Source organism: Molossus molossus, unplaced genomic scaffold (genome assembly GCF_014108415.1).
Source record: "Molossus molossus isolate mMolMol1 unplaced genomic scaffold, mMolMol1.p scaffold_m16_p_7, whole genome shotgun sequence".
In the NCBI taxonomy this organism is placed as follows: Eukaryota; Metazoa; Chordata; class Mammalia; order Chiroptera; family Molossidae; genus Molossus; species Molossus molossus.
In genome coordinates, this window is record NW_023425401.1 from 26,236,923 (window position 1) to 26,263,475 (window position 26,553).

Here is a 26,553-nt window from a genome sequence, read left to right on the forward strand (position 1 = left end):
CTAGAACCTGCACGATACTTCGTGTACTTAATGTGATAGAGGGAGAGGCTGAAGAGATCAGCACAGGAATTGTATTTTATTCCAGAGTAAATGGAATTCTATTGACATGTTTGTTGTGGAACTCTCTATTTACATCAGCTTTTCAAATTAAAATGAATAAGCCAATGGATCATAATAAATGTGACTATTTTGTTAATTATATTGATAACTCTTCAGAACAACCCTGATATATAATTTCTTTCATTTAACATCATAATTTCTCTCATTTAGTACTGTAATATAGCTCAGTGTAACTGCATTGTAGCAATTCCAGAAGAAAATTTTCACCTTTTTGTCTACAAAATGCCTGAGAGTCTTGCTGACTGAAAGTCATGTATACAGCTGTTTAATTTACAGTTTTTAAAATTTGATGTATGCCCTGGCCAGTGTGGCTCAGTTGGATGAGCGTTGTCCCATGCACCAAAATGTCACTGGTTTGATTCCTGGTCAAGGGCACATGCCGGAGTTGCAGCTTGATCCCAGTAAGAGGTGTGCAGGAGGCAGCGGATCGGTGTTTCTCTCTCACATCAATGTTTCTCTTTCTCTCTCTCTCTCTTTCTCTCTCTAATGTATATATATATTATACATATATATGTATAATTTGATGTAAATTATTCAGTTTATGGAGATAAAGGAGATTAAAGGAGCATTATAGGATCCCACATGTCTTGGTAATTCTGCTTATCACTGTGAGCTAAATATTCTGTGGTATAATTTTCAATTAAAAGTTTGATCAGCCCTGGCCGGTTTGGCTCAGCGGTTAGAGCGTCGGCCTGCGGTCTGGAGAGACCCGAGTTCGGTTCCCGCTAAGGGCACGTACTTCGGTTGCAGTTTGTCCCCGGCCCTGGTTGGTCGTGCGGGTGGCAGCCACTCGATGTGTCCCTTCACATTGATGTTTCTCTCTCTCTCTCCCTTCCTCTCTCTCCCTCCCACTCTATCTGTACAAAAAATGGAAAAATATCCTCGGGTGAGGATAAAAATAAATAAATAAAAATTTTGATCAATGCCCCAAAATTATTTTTAACACAACTCTAAATAATTTTCAAAATATAAACTAAAAGATTTAATAGTTATAATTATATTAATTGCTTTTTCTTGGATTTCTTTATTTCCTTACAATCTTAGCACTTTAACAAAAGGGAAATATAAAGTTTCTGAATGATCAATCTTATACTGTGAGTCAAATGCAATGGTATTTACTAATATATTTCTGTAAGCTCATTTATAAGCAGAATTAGGACAAAATGATCAAGCACATTAATTCAAGTTGGCTGAAACACAGTGATGTTTGGAATGGAGCATTCCATTCTCACGGTGGTATGGTAGGATGGTCAACTCTTCCACTGACAGAAGGTGATGAATGTAGACATGGTATTGGTAAAATAGACGGCATTTTCAATCAGGTGTCAGACACTGACTGATCAAGGCACTTGACAATTTTTTTCTCATTTAATATACGTAATCATACCATAGATAAATACTATTATTAGCTCCATTTTGAAAATTAAGAAACTGTGCCTGGCCAGTGTGGCTCAGTGGCTGAGCATCAACCCATGCACCAAGAGGTCGCCAGTTCAATTCCCAATCAGGGCACATGCCCAGGTTGTGGGCCCAATCCCCAGTGGGGGACATGCAGGAGGTGGCCAATCGATGTTTCTATCTCTCTCTCTAATTCTCCCTTCCTGTCTCTCTAAAATCAAAGAAAAAGAACATTAGGAAACTGAACCTTAGAACAGTTAAATTGGCTCAAGAACATATAGATGGTAAATGGTAGTAAGTTACCACACATCTTACAGCTGTGTTAAAGTTCAAATAAAATTGTTATATGAAAACTGTTTTTAGAAAGATCCAGTCAAATATGAGTCACCATTATTTTCATGTGTCAGTTCTTTTTAAAATTTATATTTGTTATCAATAAATAAGTATATATATAATGCCTTTCACTATCAAAAGTCAATATGAATTTTTAGGATAATTCCTGATGAATGCAAAAGACATCAGTGACTCAATAATACTTCTCAGAAGTACTGTAGACTTTGTATAGGTCTGGCAAGAAAAATCTGATCCCAAAATTACAATACTAAAGAGTTTCTAAATAGTGTGCTTTAAAAAAAAAAAAAAAAATTTTGGCTCTGTATCTGGTTTCTCTGTTTTTATTACTCCTTTCTGTTCACTCCCCTTTTAATTCCATTACATTGCCAAGTTTCGATTTTGCAATGCCTTCTGGAGGAGCAATGCACATAGTGCTACTGTGACTGTTCAAAACCAACCATAACAATCTGCACATTTCTCTGATTAAAAAGAAATCAGGGTAATGCAAGGGACATTTAGAAAATAGTGCTAAATATGTATATGCCTTACACTAAAACATAATTATATTTTTAATGTTTTAATGTTATGCTCTTGACTAAGCTCCTAAGCTATAAAAACCTGGAAACGATAAAAGCCTTGATTAAGATTTACATTTTATATTATACTTAGGCTGCAGCACAGTGAATGCAAAAACTTTCAGTATATACTTTTACCAAGAAAAGGAAAAGAGTCTATCCTCTTATCCCAATTCTCATTCTGCTTTACTTCTGTGGAAATCTTCATGAATTTTTAGTGTAATTATTTCAAGCAGATGTTCAACTCTCTTATCCTGATAATAGAAAACACAGTAGAATGAAAGGAGATATTTTAGAAGAGTTTATGAAAAAGTTTGGTGGTGTTCATGAAAATAGACCCAACAAGCAGAAATGTGGGGTTACTTTAAAAATGTCAAAATACATGTTCAAGTTGATTAAAATGATGAATTATTAAAAGCAGTCTTAAATTTGTACTTGTGAAGAAAGAGGGTAAATGGAGAGACAGTAAATTAAACATTAAATCTCATTCTGATTCCATTTAAAAGTAAACCCAAGCCATTTTCATTTTATTTCTCAACCTTTTGTATAGGGTATCACAAAAAAGATAAAATCAGGTATGCTTTAGTTCAGGCTTCAAAGTAAGATGTAAGTTGTAATATGTAGACATTGGTTCACTCATTTAGTTCTATTTTCTGTATTTCATGTAAAATATACATTTTGCAGGTTTTGTTAAAATGCCTAGAGCTTCACTGGGGGGAGAAAGTTACATAAATGCAAAGCAGGCTTTTGAAACTTTCCGTTGGTAAACGAATGGCAAAAATAAATAGTACATTTAATCCACAAAGGCAAGCGTGAAGAGGATTCTTGCTGTTTTTTCCATCACGTTCAAAATCTAGCTAAGAAATTTTCTGAAGAAAGACTAAAGAAAGAAAATAGGTTCATTGTTCTGTGCCTACATGAGTTGTAGAACTACATCATTCACTGTAATGATGATTAACCGTGTCAGCCCAGATGTATCAGGATGCACACTCAGATAATCAATGTTTCAGATGGTTCTATAATGGGGACATGCGGTAGTTGAAAATGTCCTAATAGTGGGGCAGCTGATATGGAAAAATGAAATTTCCAGAGTGCTAAGCAGCGACATTTCTATTTCTCTAGATGGAAAGGGCATCAATTAACCTGATATTTGTGTACATGTTTAGTTTTCTGCTACCTACATTCTCTGAAATAATGTTATGTAAAACAGTTCTTATCTATTAAAATAATGTTCATCAATCTCACAAGTTTTAATGTGAGGTAAAGGGATAAAGTTAATTTCTGCTCCTCTTATAAATAAAGACCTTATTTCCAGGGTCACTTTTTATATAAAAAGTAAGATAGGGGTAACAGCATCAGAAAGTAGCCAGAGATGACAAGTTATGGAGTTTCCTATGATAGCCACTGATGCCTGGAATGCTCGAGAATTAGCTTAAAAGAGTTTTTAGCTCCTAATAATTCCAGTTAGTTGCTAATTAGCTGAGTGGATCAAAGCATCCATTGAAAGCAAAGTCAGAGATCTGAATGATTCCATACTTTCTGATTCATTGCTGTTTGTTCAGTTGCTATAATCCAAAGTATGTAACCCTGGACATGTCAACAATACATGCTCTTTGTAGTTGAGACTTCGTGGCTGTGACCATGCATCACTGTGCCTTGAGAAGCAACTTAGAATGTCAGTTTCTTGACTTTTTTGTAGACAAAGGCTCATCCTTTATTAACTTCCTTGGCATCATGAATTGTCCCTACCATCATACCAGTTAAAAAGTAGATTAGGAAATTGTTTAGAACTTAATTCAATGCTTCTTTTGTCAAACTTCTGCTATTGGAGACAGTAAACTCAAACTTGTTGAGCTTCAATTTCCATTAAAGTGAAAAAATAAATATTAACACCTACATTAGAAGGTTGTTGTAAAGGTATAAACTTTCACTTATAAATATGTCACGGGGGTATCATGTACAGCATGGTGACTATAGTTAATAATACTGTATAGCATATTTGAAAGTTTCTAAGAGAGTAAATCCCAAAAGTCCTCATCACAAAAAAAAAATTTTTAAACTATGTATGGGGACAGATGTTAATTACACTTATTGTGCATTCTGCAATACATACAAATATCAAATCATTATATGGTATAACTGAAGCTAATATAATGCATATTTCAATTATACCTCAAAGAAATAAGGGTTATTTTGACCATTATATGAGATGATGTATACAATATTCATACCACAGTGCCTGACAAAAGATGGGCAATCAGTAACTATTCACTGAATGAATATTTTCATCCAACTATACTCTGTTCAAAGAGAAGTGTAAAGGAAAGCCCCACAGAGAAACAAATGGTGTTAGGTATGAAATCAAGATGAATTTGTTTTATACAGCTGCCCTTTCAAGAGGCAGCCTGGTTCTATTCAAACCACAGGAGGAAAAAAGCAAAAAAACAAAACAAAAAACCTAGAGCAGTGCTGCTCAGATTTTATATACCTATGAATCACCAAAGAATTTTTTTAAATGCAAGTTATGACTCAGTGGGTGGGATCTGAGAGGCTGCATTTCTGGCAACCTCCAGGTGGTATATCTGCTGCCTGTTCACTGATTACACTTGAGCAAAGTCCTAGAGCACTTGAATGTGTGGCAATTTAAGAAATACTATACTTGCCCTGGCCGGGTAGCTCAATTGATTAGAAATGTCTTGATGCGCCAAGGTTGGGAGTTCAATCTCCGGTCAGAGCACATACAAGAAGCAACCAAGGGCCCTGGCTAGTTTGGCTCAGTGGTTAGAGTGTCAGCCTGCAGACCAAAGGGTCACAGCTTTAGTTCCCAGTCCAGGGCACATACCTGGGTTGCAGGTTCAATTCCTGACCCAGTTAGGGTCATGTGCAAGACAACCAATAAATATGTTTCTCTCACATTGATGTTTCTCTCTCTCTCCCTCTTTTCCTCCCACTCTAAAAAAAAATCAATGGAAAAATATCTTTGGGTGAGGATTAACAAAACAAACAAACAAACAAATGAAGAAGCAACCAATGAATGTATAAATAAGTGGAACAACAAATCAATCTCTCTCTAAAAATCAATGAATAAATAAAATACTGTATTTAAATCCATATTTGTCTAGCACAGCATTTTGTTTCCTGGCACAGCAGCTGAAAATTAATTAGTTCATGTAGTCATTTAGCAGAAGATCATTTAGTGTCTACTATGTGCCAGGCACTGTTTTAGGTTCAAAGTATAAAATAATGAACAAGACAGGTAAGGATTTTTTAATTGGGCTTTTAATCTAATGATATTATCAGACAGTAAGCATGTTAACAACTAATGAAAATAGTTTCTAGTGGTGATTAAAACTATAATGAAAATAAAGTTTCTGTGAGATTGTGTATGGTCAATTAAGGCTCCTCTAGGAAGGAGACAGGCGAACTGAAGCCTGAATGTTGAGAAGCCCCCTGCTGGGTCTAAAGATCTGAAATTTTCAAACAAAGTGAAGAGAGAATGCAAAGGCCCTGAGGCAGTATGGGATTGGTCTGTAGGAGGATAGGAAAAAGCTAGTGTGGCTAGAACAGAATACCCTTATTTGGAAAGACAATGTTGGGAGTAATCGGAGCTGTAAGCACACACAAGGTCACACCTGGCAAAATTGGGGGAGTGTAGTTAAGGCTGAAATCTAAGGAAATCTTAGGTTAAGTCTGAACAGCTCCACAGAGAGTTAAGGTTATTCTAGAAGGAATGTACCTACAGGAAACACACCTGGCCAAGCAGAAAAGATAAGTGGAAAAGAACTACCATGAGGAATGGAACACAGGTTAAAAAACAAAACAAAACAAAGTTCAAACTGTACATTCCTTAGGTTTACACTACAAGAAACAAAAATATACCATTTATGCCGTACAGATTAATCTAATAGCACACATGTAGCACATTCTCAGTTGCTGCAGAATAAATTAAATTTTTCTGAGTAGAAGTGATTAAGTAACTGTTAGAGAAAATATAAACTATAATGCCTGGTTGAATATAAGCTGTAGCTCCAAACTTGCCTTACTTTCCACAGAATATTAGAAATGAAAATGAAAGAGAGTCGCCGGAATAATAAAAGTTAGCAATGAAGGAAATAAGACATATGCAAGCCCCTCCTTGCACTAACAAAAACAGTCTAGTAGGAAAAATATTCATCATTATGTCAATTGTAAAATATTAAATGCCTTGTATTGAGTTTTGTACTCTACCTACATACCTATAAATCTATAATCTATCATATTGTTTTATTGGAATATAAGTCAAACCCCAAAGTCATTAAAAACAATTAAACCCTGGCCGGTTTGGATCAGCAGTTAGAGCAGCAGCCCGTGGACCGGAGAGTCCGGGGTTTGGTTCCCACTGAGGGGACGTACCTTGGTTGCAGTTTGTCCCCGGCCCCGGTTGGGGACAAACTGCCCCGGCCCACTTGATGTTTCTCTGTCTCTCTTCCTCCCTCCCCCCTGCTCTATCTGAAGATAAATGCAAAAATGTCCTCGGGTGAGGATAAAAAAAAAAAAAATTGAAAAGAAAACACAGAATTAAAAGAGATCCCACAGATCAGAGTAACTAAAGAAGAATGGGTGATAATGGCTGTCATTTTAGTAAGTCTTACCAGTGAGTATGCCTAATAATTTAAGGCTTGCAAACTAGTGGTTATTAATACATAAGTGCATTTCAATTGACCTCTGATTTTGTGTAATGATATAAGGCCCTGGAAACTAGTAGCTATTAACGTGTTAGAGCATTTCCAATTGACTTCTGATTTTCTGTCTTGTTTTTTACATCTATGAAGAAAGGGTTAGACGTTCAATCGGTGCCCCTAACCTTCCATCCGTGAGAAACAGCTTTGAGTTATTTTTCTAATAGTGAAGAGTGGCTTACTCAGTCACCATGCATCCCCTGAATGCCTGTTGCCCCGAGGCACATATTTGTGATCTATGCATCCAGAATTATGGTTATATCCTGTGGCAAAATACCAGATTAATTTTTGCTTGTTTGTGTGTTATTTCACTTTGTTCCATTAACCTCATTAGCACCCTTCATTAACCGGCCAAGCCACGGAGTTCAGACTTTTTTATGCCTTATTCTTGTTATTTATTTATAATTTTTTCAGTTCTCTTTGGCATTTGTTAACAGCAACAGTATTTTCTTTCTCATTGGCCTTTTGTATATATCGTTGTGTTCATTCAACAAACACTAAATGCGTGCCAATCGCTAGAGCTTGAGGGCAAGGGAGGGAGGGGAGTGAGAGGAAGCTGGAAAGGGACACAGCAGCCAGGTCATTCAGCGTGCTGTAAACGTTCAAAATCTAGCCTCTATCTTAAAAGCAATAGGAACCCATTGAAGAGCTTTAAGCACTTAAGCAATACCATCTTACTTCTGCCATTTCCTTACTTGTCATTTTTCTCCTCCTCCTCCAATGGGACCACCTGAAACAGTGGTTTTATATTGTCGTCCCATCATTTCCATTTTCTGGCTATTTCCAACTAGTGAACTAATTTTTTTTTTTTTTTTAATGAAAGAAAAAGGTTGCCAATTGTACATAATTAAAATCTCTGTGAGACACAAGAGTGTTTGCAAATAGAGACACCTATGGGTTGGGTCATGAAAACATATGGTGCATGCTATGGATAGAGTCATTATTTATAAATAATGGCTCTGCTCCAATAATGAAATCGAGAGGGAAACATATTTCACTGGTGCTCCTTATTGTAAGCATAATATTTTAAGTATAAACATTACTTACTGGGAAAGTATCTACAGCATAAAAATACTGTCAACAATATGCTTGATCTACACACTTAAGCTCCATATAGTGAAAGATAGATAGATAGATAGATAGATAGATAGATAGATAGATAGATATCCTTAAATGAGGCATCTTTTATTATATGCATATGTATTTGCTGGTGTTCTTTTAACATCTGGCTGGTCACTCTTTTGGCTTTATTGTTACCTAAGAACAAAAGAGAAGTCACCTAATTTATCTTGGGGCCCATCTGGTTTCAATTGCTCATTTTACATTTATTTTAAAATGATAGATTGTTGGTGATGGTGTCTTTCCCAGGAGAAGAAGTTGACAGACAGCTGTGCAGAGATGCCATCTTCCCCATCCCCGTCGCCTGTTATGCCCCGTGCCCAAGGGACTGTGTGCTCAGCATGTGGTCTGCCTGGTCCTCCTGCTCACACACCTGCTCAGGGAAAACCACGGAAGGGAAACAGATCCGAGCGCGGTCCATTCTGGCCTATGCGGGTGAGGAAGGTAAGGTCACCAGCTTCTGAAGGCGCTTGACTTCCTTTCAGGCATGCATTTTCTTTGTCTTGCTTGGAAAAAATGAGTTCTAGAGAAATCGACTTCCCAAAATCCAGCAATCCAAGGAGATTTTATATGTGTTAACATACTGGGCAACATATTCCCCAAAATTAGCCCTGAAAACAGATCTTTAATAAAAGAAGAAAGACTTTGGGGAACTCACTTTGCCTTTTCTCCTACCTAATAATTCAAATTCTTTCCAGGTCAAAGCATTAAACTTGTTCAAAGGTCTGAAAATGGCTCCCAAGATTCCAGATGTCAGGTTTCACTGTTTTTTGTTTCTATTTCGGCAATTTTTTTCTCTTTGAAATCACACTCTACCTTCTCATAAATAAGCATATATGCTCAATAATAAACTTAATTTAAAAATAACACCAGCATGACGATTGCTTGACAGAAAATTACATGAGTTTGTAACCATTCAACTTTTCTGACCATCGGCTCTGAGATCCATGAGTCTTAGATGCAGACTGTGTTCACTTTTAAAATATGTTGCCCTTCACTCCCTACTGGGTGCATAACGCATGTTTATTATATTCATACCTCACTTGTGTTTGCTTCATTGTCACGAAATACAGGACTCTTCGTAATTGTCTCTCCAGCTTATATCCAAATGCTAATTTGGCCTCTGCATGACTTAGTGATACAGTGTCATACTTAATTTTGTCTTTCTGGAAAATAACACACGAGTAAGGAAATCATAAAAGTAAATCAACTTCTGTCACATTAAGGCATGTTCTGTCTCAAGAATACCTAAGTGTGTGTTATTTAAATATTATCAAGTTGAATGACTCCTCTCATTCACATGATAAATAATGATTTCTATTTGTAGTGAGCATGTGTTCATCTATGTGTACTCCCAAATACCTAATTTTGGAGAGTTTTCAGGTTGCCTATTTTATTTTTTTGTTTATAAAACATTTTAGTGATGGAAACCTTATAGTATTCTTATTTGATCAAATTTGCCCTCTGTGTATATAATATCTATGCAAAAATATAACTTCCTTGGCATTAAGTCATGAGAAAAAAAATATATTTAAAACAGTCAGCATATAGGAAAATTTTGAATTTTCTGTAGTATCCAAAACTTTTTTCCTGTCACCGTAATAAATATGTATCTATTTGCTACCAAAAAAAAAGTATGTGCAACCTAATAGAAAAGAAGTACCTTTTAGAGAGAAAATCATATTCTCTGTGTTGTCAGACAGTAACTCTAACCTTGTATAGATTATAGTCAGACTTCAAACTCTATCAGCTCAGATGATGTCTTGAACTTCATTAAAATTAGATCTGTGGTCACCCTGCTTCCTATAAATCCATTATACTCCGCAGACACTTGCTGTGTGACTAGTAATGAGTGACTTTTCGCCCTGCGAGTCACGTGACAGGGATTTTGCCTTGCTTGCAGAACTCACCAGATCATTATTTCTGTAGACATGATGCTTCACACTGAAAGGTCATGAAATGCTTTAAAGGCAGAAATTTATGGTTCCTCTTTGATATGTATCATCCACTTAGTTGGAAAGGGTGAGACTTCGATAATTTCCAATTAAGCCTAGTAGCTGCATCATGAGCAAGCTGTGCTGGGAAATCACAGATGTTTATATAGTAAACCATAAAGGCATGAATTCAAAACGTAACTGTGAGTGGAAACCAAAGAAGAGCCATGTCAGTGGGGAATCTGCTGCTATTTGTCTTGGGCAATAACAGTTTAAAAAACTGGTACAATTATATGAAATATTAATGAGGACTCTATCCTTCAAAAGTGTTTATTTAATACCTGTTATTTGCTGGACACTTACACATATTTTATTTTCCTCAAACAAGCCTTTTATAATTCTGAGATTTAAAAAAAAAATGATTTAGGAACTATATTTACAGGAAGCTTAAAATGTTTCCTGAAATTAGATAACCCTTCATAATTCTAAACAAAGATAGGTCTTTCGATTATTCCCCAAGAAGTAGTGTTTTAGATGCGTCATAAATGTTCCAAATCTTCTATAGATCAAAAAATTACTGTGATACCTAAAGGGAAAAGAACACATTAATTAAATTACATGTAGAGCTTTTAGACATAAAATTATATGAATTTCTGGTGAAATAACTTTTGGACAAATTCATGTGCTAAGTATTTATTCTGGATTTACAAAATAATTGAAGCAACCTATACTTTTGTATATTTCAGCCAGAAATTCACCATTAAACAGTATATGAAGATTCTTTAACCTCATATCAAGGACAGACTAAGTTTTGATGCAGTGACAGACAGCTCAGAAGTTTCGTAACTTAAAAGAACAATTATTCCTTCTTTGAGGGAATTTTGCTATGGTTTTGGGTAGCTCTACAAAGCAGTCTGTCTGCCACAACATGTCTCAGCATTGCACCTCCATATGAAGACCTACGTCATAATCCCCACACCAGTGGAAGAATATAGTTGGAGAATCTATCTGCATCCACATTAAATAGTCCACACAGAAGTGCTTTATGTCATTTCCACTGACGTCTCATTGTCAAAACAATTCATACAATCATAACTTCAAGTTGAACCTAATTTTAAGCAGAATGGAAGCAAATATAATCCTACCATATGCTAAAAAGAGAAAAGTGCTGGCTACTGACCTTATACCTTTCTATTTAGTCTTCTTATTGTGTATGTCTTCAGATGTCTGTCTATATCTACATCTACGTCTACGCCTACACCTATGTCTATGTCTGTCTATATCTATGTCCATAAATATATGATAAAATACTATTCCATATGGCCTTAACTCAGCAGATATACCAGGCCTCTCCATTATTAAAATGTTATAACTTTTATTCTGTTTGTTCGTATTGAACAAAGAATGATAAAATAACACTTCTTCCTCATATTATACTACTTTCTCCCCCCCCCCCCCTCCTTTCTAGGCTTTTCTTTCCATTCCTGAACAATTTCATCTAAAAAGCCATTAGGTGGAGCCAAGCAGTTGGGCATCCGTGCCAGAGGTGGGGCGGAGTGGGTGAGAAGGGCACCCCCTGTGGGGAGAAGGTGTCCTGACAGGAGCGTCCGAGATATACATTGTATGCTTAGCCATGGGAGACACAAGAATAGTGTAAGAGAATAGAAGCAGAAACCCAGCACAGGATGTCAGTCCAGTGTGGAGTGTTGGACCCAGGCAGGGTTTCTGTAATTGGGGTGGAGCCTGATGCCGCCTGTTGGAACATGGCCAGAGTAATGAAGATACCCTGTGGTACAGCAATGGAGATGGCAGAGAGAGATTGGGGGGGGGCGGGGGCACCAAATAAGTACATGTATTAAAAATAATAGGTGTCAGGTTTTTTGTTTGTTTTTTATCCTCACCCAAGGACATTACTTTTTGTTCAGGTAGAGTGGGAGGGAGAGAGAGGAAGAGAGAGAAAGAGAGAAACATCGACATGAAAGAGACACATCAAGTGGCTGCCTCCCGCATGACCAATCCAGAGCCGGGGACAAACTGCAACCGAGGTACATGCCCTTAGCGGGAACCAAACCCAGGTCTCTCTGGACTGCAGACCAACGCTCTAACTGCTGAGCCAAACTGGGCAGTGTCAGGTTTCTTATTGCTGGAGAAGGGAGTTACTGATATGTTAAGAAAGAAAACTGGAATAAACCCTGTTGTATTGTATTGGAATTGAAAGTTATCAATGTGAATTCATTGTGTTCAAGTCATTAGGATAGATATAGATATGCATAGAAATGTAAGTGTATTTAGTTCTATATAATATATAATCCACACATGTATTAGTTAGCTCTATCCACTGAAAGGACCCGGGGGCAGCAAGAATCCAGGAGAAATAAGCATCTACAATGCTCAGATCTTGGTTCTAATACCATTTTCCAAAAGAAAGTAACCAGGGCTCCTTGGAAAATTGGTTGATGCCAAAGATGGAATAGGAAATGGACAAGAAGTACCTGGAGGGTCTTGTACTAGAAAGAAAGGAAGAGGAAAACATGTCAAAAGTCACAGAAGGTAACTAGAAGGGTCTCCCACTGACCACATATGGCAACCATTTGAACGCCAAAAATAATGGTAATTAACAGATTACAACCCATTAGATAAAAATAGGAAACCATGGATCCATGCTTGATATAAATAAATAAAGGAATTGATTGACTGTCATGTGAAGAGCATTATATTTACAGTCTGAAGTATTTCCCTGATGGAGAAGTCTGGCATACACCACATTCATCCAGTGATCATAGTTTCCATCATGGGCAGTGCATTGAGCAAATAAAAGGCACGCGTGACTGGTGTGATGCCGTGAGAAAGTGATACCATTTCTGTGATATCCCTGTCTCAAATGCATATTGCAGGATCTAAACATGAGAACACATTGGGAAAATCCCAGAAGGAAAGACATTGTACAAAATAACTGGCCTTTAATCTTCAAAAGTCTCTAAATTATGGAAATTAAGGAAAGACTGTGGAACTATTTCAGATTAAAGGAGACTAAGAAAACATGGTATCTAAATGCAATACTTAGATGTGATTGTGAACTAGGTATTTTTGCTATAAAAGGGATATTTGAGGTCAGTGGCAAATCTCAGTGGGTTTGAGGATTAGATGGTAATAATGTATCAGTGTTAATTTCTTGATCTTGAATATTAAATGTGCTTATGTGTAGGAAAATATCCTTATTACAGGAAATACACACTAAAGTATTTAAGTAATGAGGCATAATTTCAACAACTTCTTCCAATTACCCAGAGAAAAAATTATTGATCACATACTTTTTGTTTTTCTGTAATTTTGAGATTGTTTCAAAGTTAAAGCACCAAAAATAATAAAATAAAAATTTGAATGTGATTTCTTTCCTTACAATTTTGAGTAACATTATATAACCTGTTTTCAGCAATACACAGAAATTGTTATAAAATGCTTCTTATGTTGAAGTGTTGTCATTTGGCTACAAATCACAAATGTAGCCACTGGAGATAGTTAATATATGGGAGAAAGTAAAAGTATTTCTTTTCAAATTAAAAAAATGAAATTGAGAGAGAGAGAGAGAGAAAAAGAGAGAGAGAGAGAGAGAGAGAAAGAGAGTGTGTGTGTGTGTGTGGTGTGTCTTCCTAAACCTAGTTCAATAAAATTGTTAATTCACTTTTTTAACATTAGAAGAGAGTAAAAAAAAAAATCTTCTTTCTATTGTGTAAACTGTAGGACAAGTCCCAAAAGCTACTATAAAATTACGTTGGAAGTCCTAAAAGGAGGCCATCTTTTAAGACTTGTAGCTGTCATATTTTTAATATAAATAGTAATAGGTTGAATTTTAATTAAAAACTTTAAATTGATGTTAGATTTATAACCTCTTTAGCTTTTTCAACCCATGCTGTAAATCCTTAACAAACTTGATTTAAGAAAGAAAAATAATTTTCAAAATGGCTTTCACAGAGTATAACAAATATTGTTAATTCTCATTATATAGTTAATTACTCGTGCAGAGCCAATAATAAGAGAATATTTATTTTTGTGAAATTCAGAATGACCTTGATTTGGAAAGGAAAAATGATTTTCCAAATGTTTTCCACTGAGTATAACAAGTTCTGTTAATTCTCATTATATAGTTAATTATTCGTGCAGAGCCAGAAATAAGAGAGTATTTCTTTTTTGCGAAGTTCAGAATGACCTGAGGTTATAACTTCGTCATCAGCCAAGTTGTGGTGTGCCTATACACCTGCTTTATACACACAGAGAATAGATGCAAATTGAAATCAAATTATGCCCATTTCTTCTCAAAGAATTAGTAGCCTTAAATAATTATACTTTATAGTATAAGCCACTGAAGAGAGGGATAGTGTCATTTTAACGTGTTCAATTTTTACAGCTGAGTGATTTTAATTCTAAGAGCCAGGGAGCCCTTACGTTTCCTAGAGGAATTTGAAGAACCCAGGATCCATTCCATGTGTATATACACACATCACTCTGACTTCTAAATAAAGATCGCCTCTTCCTCATCCTCCCACTATTGACTTTGAAAGAAGAGTTCCGCTTCAGTCTGTCCCTACAGGACCACCACGCAGGATTTATGCAGACTCCACAGTGGGAAGTCTTCTTTCAGCAAGGAAGAAAGGGGGGAGCAAGCAGGGGATAGCGCTGAGCAGAATCTCCTGAGGTGCTAATGCTCTTCCAATTCAATTCCCCGAAATCGCGCCCCTGCCAATGTGCTTTTCACCCAGCAGTGGGCTGCCATCAAAGAAATATGGGCTGCAACAGCAGGCAAAATCACCAGCATCTTAACTGTCATTCACGGCACACTAACAGCCTTTTCCTAACGTGAACCCTGTCCACTTTCTTATTCTTGTTCTTGTCTCCAGTTACCTCCCTGTGTGAACTCGGTGCTTTAATTGACTGCATCAATACCGCTAATTCCCAAGGTCATACCTGCCTGCGTGCCTTTGCTTTTATTTACTTTTTCTTCTGTCTAAATAAATTCTCCCTCCCTTCTCACTCGTCCCAGATCTCTGCTTGTCCAAATCCTTCAAAACCCATCTCAATACCTCCTCTCTGAGACATGTTGCAGTCCCCCAAAACTAAGGGCATCTGATACTTCTGAATCCCTATTATACTAAATACCTTTTATATTTGTTAGTATTTTCTACCGAGGATTTTTCTCATTTGTATGTTTATCTTATTCCCCCCTACTACTTTCCTCAGAGCATTATAAGATCCTTGAGAGTAGCAGGAAATATTTCTGATCCCTCTAGTTATCCTGTGACTCACAGGCCAGTAAACACTGCATGTTGCCCTCAATACATACATGTCCCATTCATGTTTGGAACAAAAATTTTTTTTTTTTTGATATTTTGTTCAGATAGAGTAGGGGGGAGAGAGAGAGAGAGAGAGAGAGAGAGAGAGAGAGAGAGAGAGAGACATCGACGTGAAAGGGACACATCGAGTGGCTGCCACCCTCACAACCCAACCAGGGCCGGGGACAAACTGCAACCGAGGCACATGCCCTTAGCGGGAACCGAACCCAGGTCTCTCTGGACCGCAGGCCGATGCTCTAACCACTGAGCAAAACCGGCCAGGGCGGAACAAAATTTTTTTAATCTGCCATCTAAATTGTAAGAACTTCAGTGCCAGAACCAGAAATATTATAGGTTTGTTGAAATATATCCTAACAAAACTTTTATAGACTTGATATTGGGATAAAAAAGTTAATTTTTTTTTATTTCTGAGAGAGCAGTTTCACATAATAGTTGGTATTTTTATATGAGCATGGAAGTTTATTTATTTGGCAAATTCCATCGAAGTATTATAAACTCTCTTTGAGGGAACAATAGAAAGCCTAAATAATCATGTAAGTATGAAGCATATGTTTTTATGTACATGAATTTTTTTTTAAATACACTCATCACTAATTTTGTCATGGGTGACGTTTTATCATCTCCCCAGTACAATGGAAATATTCCCAGTTGTCTGGTATTAGATCTTCCCATGAATAATAAATAAGTTCAATATTATATCTATCAATTTTTCTACCATAAAATTATTCCCCAAACAACACGACGATGCTGCAGTGACTGATTACTCCAAGCCATGCTTTCGAAACTGCCATATCGTTATTATCATTAAAACCACATTGGGACTTATCTGTACACGTGTCCTCACATCAGATCCGAACTGCTGATGTGGCTTTAATGTGGACTGGGGCAGGAAATAAATAGCCTTTATGTCTGTACACTTCCCAGCGATCCCACAGTTCCTCCACACGTTATGCTGAGGTTGTAGAAGTTTCTTTCCTTATCAGATTTTCCAAAGCCAACCAGTTAATCCCAATGTCAAAAACAATTCAGTTTTTAAAAGCACCATTTAAGCAGCATCCCGTATACTCACATTGAAATTGAGGTAAGTAAACACGTTTTTTGTGGATGAATAATTTTGCTATGAAATATACATGTGCGGTTAAAATAGTTACACCGAGATGGTCTATAATTAGCATGTATGTGTCTGTGAGATAAGATGGATAAATCTAGAGCCTTGGGGAATGGGTAATAAGAGTTCTCATTTACTTCTTCCCAATCCAATTAGTATGGTTTAGGATTCGTTCCTGTTCAAATCTTAAACTTCTTTTCAGACGCTGCCAGGGTCTCTGAGCTTTGTGTTGGAGGATAGAATATGAACTATGACAGATGTTTTCACCTTCGTGAAGCAGGGGACGTTGATGAAATGCTGTTTAATGCAGGCTATTCTGATGTTGATCCCATGTTCGACACTGCAGAAGTGATTCTAAGCTGCGATTAAAACACATAAATTGCCTACTGACTTGTTTGCTGAATAGAGGTGTATCCTTATCATAAGTGAAGTGATGCCTGGAGATCAGATCAGGGTGTGGATTTGTGGTTTTATTTATGACTTTTACCCAAATCTCAAAATTTTGAGGTCATCTTCCATGTTACAGTCACTAGGTGTTGTTTTCTTATTTATTTTTCACTTTTTAAAACTTGCTTTCCTAATATCTAAAATCCACCTTTTATTATATTCAACATTTCTTTCATTTACTATCATAAATATTTGTGATGAACACCCAAGATTTGCACCAATCCACATTAACAACCGGTTATTTTCTGCTCCTAAGATGAAATCCAGAAGCTACCTAAGTTTGAATAGATCAAATTGTCAATCACATAACCAGTAAATTCCTCTAACACTCTGCTCTTCATTTTTGTAATTGGAATTATACATAATAATTTCATAAGAAACTGGACTCCATAAACTGGCTGTTAACTATGGCCACATCATTTAACCTGTATAGACTCATCTGCTTTATGATTTTTAACTTGTAAGTCAGTGTAGATATAAAATGAGGTCCCACTTACAAAGTACTTATGATAGTGCTAGCACATAAAAAAGTGTTCCGTAGTAACAGCTCCAGATCATATTCTATTGATTAAAAGACACATCTGTTTCACCCTTTCTGATCTCTGTAATTATTGTATGTTACAGCAGACGCAATTTAAAACCACTACGGCCAAGCAGCACTTATAGCATTGTTGTCATTGATAGTACATGTGAATTTTGTTGTTATTGCTGAGGGCATGCAATCCTATGATATTTATGCCCAAAACAAGCAAACAAAAACAACTAAACTATTTGAGGAAACCCTTCCTCAGTTGCTTGCTTAAACTTTTCATTGACATCTTCCAGTGCCATTAAGAATACAACAGCACCCTGGCTGGTTTGGCTCAGTGGTTGGAGCATTGGCCCGTGGACCATACAGTCATGGGTTTGATTCTGGTCAAGGGCATGTACCTCAGTTATGGTTCTGTCCCCGGCCCTGATTGGGGTCATGCGGGAGGCAGACAGTTGATGTGTCTCTCTTGTATCGATGTCTCTCTCTCTCTCTCTCCCCCCCTCCCTCTCCCTCCCTCTCCCTCCCTCCCTCCCTCCCTCCGTCCCTCCCTCCCACTCTACCTGGAGATAAATGAAAAAGTGTCCTGGTGTGAGGATTTTAAAAAAAGAATGCAACATCATGACAACTTAGATATGGGTAGAAGTAATCTGAAAGGAAACCTGGAGACAACAGGAGAGCACTTTTTTAAGGAAATCTTGCATCATCAACAGTTTTGATGCCACAGAGATAATACCATGTAGGAGAACACAAACTTTGATGAATGTGTGTTAAATGGTGACTCCCAAGATTTCAATTGTGAATGTAAAGAAGACTTAGAAATACCTTATCTTTTAATGCATGAAAAAAAGTGACATATTTCTTAAAAGCAATGCAAATAAGTCATAGAAAGCTATTTCAGTAAGCGTACAATAAAAATTAGAGTTGATAAAAAAAAAAACACATTGTATTATAGTTTAATTTGCAGCCATTTCTCTTTCTTTGGGGCACATATAGTGATGGGCTCTTCTCACAGCTGGTACCATCTTACATTTGAAGAAATACAGCATTGCCATTACTACATGGCTTTTCCAGTAATGCTATAGAAGAGCAGTAAGCATTAATTTATTTTAAAACTTCAGTTTCGCCCTGGCCGGTTTGGCTCAGCGGTTAGAGTATCAGCCCGCGGTCCAGAGAGACCCGGGTTTGGTTCCCACTAAGGGCACGTACCTTGGTTGCAGTTTGTCCCCGGCCCTGGTTGGGTCGTGCGGGTGGCAACCACTCGATGTGTCCCTTTCACGTCAATGTTTCTGTCTCTCTCTCTCTCTTCCTCTCTCTCCCTCCGACTCTATATGAAAAAAAAAACAAAAAAACTTCAATTTCTAATCACCCTAAAACCTAACATATTAAAATAAGCAACATTTTAAAAACTGTAATTAAGACTTTAAATTTGGGGGGTAACATCTGAAAGCACACTGGGTTTTCTCCATGCACAGAGTCTAATTGGCCGTGTTGCCGCTGGTCAGCAGTCATCACACAGGCGTCATGTGTACCTCATTTTCAGCTTCTCAGGAGAACAGTGGCCTTTCTGTGTGAGGTGCTCCGTAGTCTCCCAAAACAGATTCCATGTACACCACACAGTTTACATTTCAGGCCAGACCACACCAAATGAGGTAAGATTATTATGTAATTTGCCTTCCTAGAAATGTGCTGGTCATCTGCTGTGTGCTAATAAATAACAGATACATTGTTATTGTTAATTTGAAGAAACAGGATGATCAGGTTTCTGTTGGCACCATATCTAATCTGCTAATGTTGTTCATTTTTACAGGTGGAACTCACTGTCCAAATACGAGTGCTTTGCAAGAGGTGCGCAGCTGTAACGAGCATCCTTGTACCGTGTATCACTGGCAGACTGGTCCATGGGGCCAGTGCATTGAAGACACCTCAGTATCAACCTTCAACACAACTACATCTTGGAGCAGGGAGGCCTCTTGCTCTGTCGGCATGCAGACAAGAAAAGTCATCTGTGTGCGGGTCAATGTGGGCCAAGTGGGACCCAAAAAGTAAGGGCTTTAGAATGTCAACAATAAATCCTGTGGTTAGCCATGCAGGGGATTGACTCAAGCCTCACTTGCTCCATGAAATAGAACATTATGATGCTTGTCATACCTGCTCTCAAGAGTAAGATTTGTTTGTTTTGAATGTTGGCCACTGATAAAGTTGTAACAGCTTCAGAGTCTTGTGCCTGGGATCCATAAATTCTGTAGAAATCTTTCTGTGTGATACCGACTTTCACTTTTATAGTAGCACTTTCTGCTTTTATTAAGTGTGTGAGGCAATGAAAGAAGGGCTTGCTCTAGGCCTGGCTGATCAATAATGACAGTATACAAAGTCCTAGCAGTGGAGGTCATCCATGACCTCCTCTATGCCCATAGGCTATGAAGGCTGCCAATCTAGTTTAATTGGGCAGTAGCCCTCTATGATCTGCCTCTCATTTCCCCTAAAAAATATTATATCAAAACTACTGAGGCTGAGTTTATTACCTCTTTAAATCATTAACTGAATAAGCGATTTACATCCAAGAGAGAGCCTTGGGATAGGATGAGTGTTACAATAAGTAGAAAAACCATCAGTTTCTCACTGTGGTTATGAATAGTGTGATCACAAGGCAAACAGTTTGCTAGAGGGAAGGACAAAGAACTAGAGAACTGGCATATTATATGTGCCTTGTGAGAAATATAAACAAAAATAAGTCATGATGTAACTGGGCTAATCATTCTTAGAGATAATTAATAAATCAATTCCTAAAATATAATCTTTCTTTGGATTTATTTTTTGAGATTTAGACAGCACAGATCTTTGAAAATTCTAATTATCTTAGCCATGTGAAACATTGGACATAAAACCAGTCAAGTTTGCTTTGGTATACAAATGGCCCCATAATTTCCAAATAGTTGACCAACTGCTTAAATGTTGTGTGTGATCATAAGCATGCTACTTAACTGACTCAGGCCTCAGTTTTCAGAGTTTATTGAAAGGATTTAATGGCAAAAAATTAGTAGTAATGTAAGCTTTCAGTAAATCTTAGAACTTATTTTCTTTAAGAATGTGAGGTATTTCTTAGTGTTTTAGGGAAATGATAATAATGTATCTGATGTATGAAGACCCCAAAGGATTTATAAGACTCCCATTATGAGTTGTTTTTACTTGGCCAGCGTTCCACACATTAGGGCTATTTTGCCCCATACTTTGTTTATATAGTTTGAAATTCGAAAACATATGGCAAAAGAGTTGACTCAATGGAGAAACTATTCCACGTGCTTCATAGGTAGCCCCAACCCAACATTTTAATAGAAATAATGCTTAAGTTGTGATGAATCTAACAAAGGAAATTAACTTGCAGTGTACTAAAATTAAGTAGCAGTAACAGCAAGAGCAGAAATCCCAATTCCTGGAGGATTCTTGGTCTTGCTGGGCCAAACACAGAGGTAGAAGTATCCATTGCAGAGGTTTCTAACCTGACCAGATAGAGGGTTATTATGCTGAGCTTCTACGAGTAAGCTCCCTCTGTTCCTGTGGCACAGCTAATCACCTTTCAAATGTTGCTATTGATGTTTTCCTCACTTCTGCAAACTACGCAGTATTTTTCTGAACCATGGATGCACATGCGTACAAGCATATGTGTGAAAAGCCTGCTGGATTAATGTCATTAAATCGTTCAGTAGGGAGGGGGTCCGGAAGCCCCATGTCGGACCACCACAATAATCCATTAAAAATGTGCTTTGCCCTTGCAGCCTTTATGCAGTGACCTGGATACATGGATAGATTTGTTAAGTCAAACGGATTTACTTTGCCCTTAAAGTTCTGAAAAAGTAAGCAAATACTGTAAACTCAAAAGAAAATGTTACTGCCCTTATACCTACATGCTAGGTTAAATCCCATGAATGCTTTGCACTACTAGGCATTTGAAACCGAAATGCAAACAGAAACCTTGTTTTAAACTTCTCTTAATAAAACAGATTACTGTGCAATGGTAAAATCAATGTCATCGATCTTATCTATCCTCCGAGTAACAAACTTCAACTCCTATCACATCTGTTTAATTTGACCTTGAATAAGATTTGGAGGGAAATCAATTCCTTGATTCAGGCCACAAAGACTAAATACAAACAGTACAAAGGAGTAAAGAAGCCTGTTGACTGAGCCAACTGCCTCGCCAAAGGAAGTCTGAATTTATTTTATTGGATGTAATCTAGGTTGTATAATTCATCTTTGTGTGTTCATTTAATGGCTTTGTTGTGAGTAATTTTGTTCTCCACAGTTAGCCAAGTCTCTTGCTGTGGATATTTCTAAACTAAAACAAAATTTTGGAGGCTGCCAATGATAACATTATAAATACCACTGATCTTCAGGGTTAAAATTTGAAGAGCATGCACTTAAATAATGCTTTCCCATGGTTTAAGTTATAAAATTGCCTTATTGAAAAAGTGTGCTTCAATCATAATTACTAATCAATAATTTCATAGTTCTGAAGAATGAACAGGATTATACATGGGGTTTTGCCATGTACTGATTCCTGCTTAAGAGTGAAGGTTAAATTATAATTCCAATGATTTATAGTCTCAATTGTAATAATACTTTTGTGATTCACAGCTAAATTTCTTTGTCATACACTGACTTTGAGTAGAAATAGTAATTAGGAAAACATGGGCTTATTCTTAACATAAACCAGGGAGATTTATTTCTTTTTGAAATGTTGAATCCAATCTGTTTTCTAAATTCACTTCTGAATAAACCCTGGTGTTATAAAGTGAGAGAGGAAACCATGTATCTGTATAATTGAATAGAACATGATATTTATGTATGAGATAGAACATGTAGATAAATGATTATGATATAACATATATAAAAAATGAAACATCAGCAAGGTGCTATAAAGAAATTATGGGAAAGAGATTAATGATGTATTTTTTCGCTCATAGTTCAGTTCTGAAAACCTGATTAACTTACTTGTTAAAACACAATTTATCTTGACCTACAAAAAATGTGGCTTCTCCATGGGGAATATTTTTAAATCCCATATTTCATTAATTTCCCAAGTTATTTCATCAACAGTTTTACTGGGTGTTTTGTTTATTTCTTCTGTGCCTCTTAACTTATTTGTTAATGATTTATATGACCTCAGAAGAGTATGTCCTAGGTATCATAACATTAAGTTACTTTTAGTTACATGAATTATGTTATTATATTTTGTGGCCCTAATATACATCTTTTCTAATGTTAATGCTCATGGCCAACATTTTGCTACTAGCAATAGAAGAAATGGATTGTTAAGATAAAGACAAGGATTGGGAAATTTAAAAATCATATAGTAAGTACACAAAAAAAAGACAGTTTATTTAAAACTTATCAGCTCCCTAAAATTATCTTTAAGGAAGTGAAAACCTTACATAATGTAAGACATTTTAGTGTTTTGCCATTATTTTTTTCTTGTGTTCCTAATAAATAATATATTTTCTCTCTATTTTTTAAAACAATCATTTAGTTAATTTTAGTAAAGAACACAGTGTTTTATTTTTCTTTAAATTATTGATGGACTATTTGTTTTATTTATATTTACACTTTTTGTTCCCAAAAATATTGAAAATATTTGAGGAGTTTTTTTTTTTTTTTAATTCTCACTCAAAGGCATTCTTTTATTGATTTTAGAGAAAGAGAGGAAGGGACAGAGAGACGGAGAGAAACATTGATTGGTTGCTTCTCACACAAACCCTGACGGGATTGAAGCCACAACCTGAGCATGCTCCCTGACTGGGAATTGAACTCGTGACCTTTCGATGTACAGGGCAATGCTCCAACCAATTGAGCCACACCGGCCAGGGTAAAAATATTTAAAATATTTAAAATTTCATAATTTGAAAGTAAGAATCTAATGGAAGAAAAAATATATTAAATGAAACTAAGAATAAAGCAAAAATTGCTATCATAATGACCTGTACACTGTACACATTTGTTTTTTGACTTGTTTATTATGAAGTATATAGTTATAAATGCAACTGTTTCTTTCTTTTTTTTTTTTTTATCCTCACCTGAGGACATTTTTCCATTTTTTGTTCAGATAGAGTAGGAGAGAGAGAGAGAGAGAGAGACATCAACGTGAAAGGGACACATCGAGTGGCTGCCTCCCACACGATCAACCAGGGCCGGGGACAAACTGCAACCGAGGTACATGCCCTTAGCGGGAACCGAACCTGGGTCTCTCCAGACTGCAGGTCAACACTCTAACCGCTGAGCCAAACCGGCCAGGGCATAACTTTGTTTCTTTAGCGTGTACTGGGTATAAAATACACTCCATTATAAATTTGTTATGCTATACATATTTTGTCAAAATAAAGTGCAGAATAACCTAAAAGTTTATAATCAGCAAGAAGGCTATTAATACAAAGATGTAAAATTGGTTCTTAAATTGGTAATTTAAATTTGTACAAATTTTTAAAAGCATGTTAGAAAATACAAGTCTATTAATGGAGAGATTATTATAAGGGAACATGGTATACGTATTACATTTTGTCCTAGAAAGCACAATTACTATTATTAAAATCACACATCCTGTTTTGAGAAGCTTTATTGAGATCCAGTTTGGAAGAATGTGGTTGTATAGTTCTTGCCAAAAGCAAAGCTCCTGGAAGTTAAATAGCACAGACTGGTGACTATGGAGCAATTTTAGCAATGAAAATTCTAACCATCTTAAACTACCTGGTTTTCAGAACTACTATAGAAGCCTCATACTTTCCCTTTGTTTTTTCTAGATGTCCTGAAAGCCTTCGGCCTGAAACAGTGAGGCCCTGTCTGCTTCCTTGTAGGAAGGACTGTATTGTGACCCCATATAGCGACTGGACGACATGCCCCTCCTCATGTAAAGAAGGTATGATCTGCAGGTTTCTGGAGGCTCTTCCCCTGGTAAACCACTTGCCAGCACCTCTGAGTTCTGGCTGAGCAATGTTTGTGATTCTTAGGTGGGACTGTGTAATCCTGCTTTGACATGAATGCCATCAAATTTTGGCTTTCTTCTAGAAAATAATATAGCTTTAGAGTACCCAACAAATTAGTTTTATGCCAAAACTGATTTAAAACTTTTTGATATATAAAGGGAAAGGATTTGAGATGTTATTATATTAACAATGTTTCCTTTAGCATTAATTGTAAGAGAATGTATCGTGGCCTTATGTATTTCAAAAAGAGTATACAGTGATCTTATCAGTACTACTGGTAGCTTCCAACCTACTTAAAAGCAAGAAATAGCCATGGCGCCAGGTAGATTCAGTAAAGATTCAATTATGCCACCCCAAGGGAATAAAGGAAAGAGAAAAATGGTGAAATTCTTTGTCTGCCAACTCTCAACGTGCCATGAGGCATTTACAACATGGGGGTTGTTCTCATTTTGTTTTCCTTTTATTACTCACAAAGACTCTTTAGTATCATGGCAGGTACTTTGATAATTCCTCACCCTCAAGGATATGGTTTTTTCATTGCTGCTGAGAAAGATAACATCCTGCAGGTGACTTATGCACTAATTGAGCAAATTTTCTCTTAATGTCACAAATGTCATTGTTGCCTATTTTCTATTTTACTTTCCCACTAGAGATAGTTTTTTAAAGTTCCTTATTTTATTTTTGATTCTTGACTCTTACTAGAGGCATTTAATTAAGAATAAACCTCTAGTTTAAAAACTATTTAAATCCTTAAGATATGATAGGAGATTATATATTTAATACTGGATTTTTTTTTACAGAATAATTGTAACTTTATATAGTTAAAATATGAGTTCCCTTTTATACCTTTTCTACTTTAAGTACTATTGAAATATAAAATAAAATAAAACTACATAGTGACCAAGAATAGAAAAATTTTAAGTCTTATAAGGCATCTAAAAAGTTTTCTGGCAAAAGGAATTGGCATTAACTTTTTTAAAAAACATGCTAACTGCATTAATATTACTAATAAAGCAATTTCATTTTTCTGACATTTTTTTTCTAGATGTTCTTGTCTTATCTCTTTTTCTTAAAACCTAAACATGATATCCTTTGGTTTGGTAATATTCAACAATAGAATTATACTTTCTAATAAGTTAATATTTCTATGGTAACTGTTGATTATTCATCAGCACAATGAGAAAGGTTATTTATTGCATGAAATTTGTATGCTTGGAAATTTTATTCTTGATATATATATATATATATATATATATATATATATATTTATTTTTTATCCTCACCCAAGGACACTTTTTTTTTTTCATTTATGTTCAGATAGAGCGGGAGGAAGAGAGGGAGGAAGAGAGAGAGAGAAACATCAATGTGAGAGAGACACATTGAGTGATTGCCACCCACACGACCCAAACCAGGGCTGGGGACAAACTGCAACCAAGGTACGTGCCTTTAGTGGGAACCTAACCTGGGCCTCTCTGGACCGCGGGTGGACGCTCTAACCGCTGAGCCAAACAGACCAGGGCTATTTTTTATTTTTTTTTTATTTTTTTTTTAATCCTCATCCGAGGACATTTTTCCATTTTTTGTACAGACAGAGTGGGAGGGAGAGAGAGGAAGAGAGAGAGAGGGAAACATCGACGTGAAGGGACACATCGAGTGGCTGCCACCCGCACGACCAACCAGGGCCGGGGACAAATTGCAACCGAGGTACATGCCCTTAGCGGGAACCGAACCCGGGCCTCTCCGGACCGCAGGCCGACACTCTAACCGCTGAGCCAAACCGGCCAGGGCGATTTTTGATATTTTTATACTTGATGTTTTGTGTTAGTATGAGATAAAATCATTTACTAATAATTCCAAAACATATGCAGTTACATTTATAACCATATGGTTAATAATCTAACACAAATTTTACATTTTTAAGTGAAGTTTCTGAAAATAAGGATAAAAGTT

General features: G+C 36.5%; 1 protein-coding gene across 1 annotated transcript in view; it reads left to right on the forward strand.

The window, feature by feature from the left end:
* THSD7A (thrombospondin type 1 domain containing 7A) overlaps positions 1 to 26,553 on the forward strand; it is a 399,001-nt gene that overhangs the window by 293,583 nt on the left and 78,865 nt on the right. Inside the window, exons 7-9 of the mRNA XM_036246730.1 lie at positions 8,513 to 8,707; positions 19,440 to 19,674; positions 24,421 to 24,536. Of these exons, the coding sequence (XP_036102623.1) occupies positions 8,513 to 8,707; positions 19,440 to 19,674; positions 24,421 to 24,536 (546 nt within the window). The remainder of the gene's footprint in view (positions 1 to 8,512; positions 8,708 to 19,439; positions 19,675 to 24,420; positions 24,537 to 26,553) is intronic.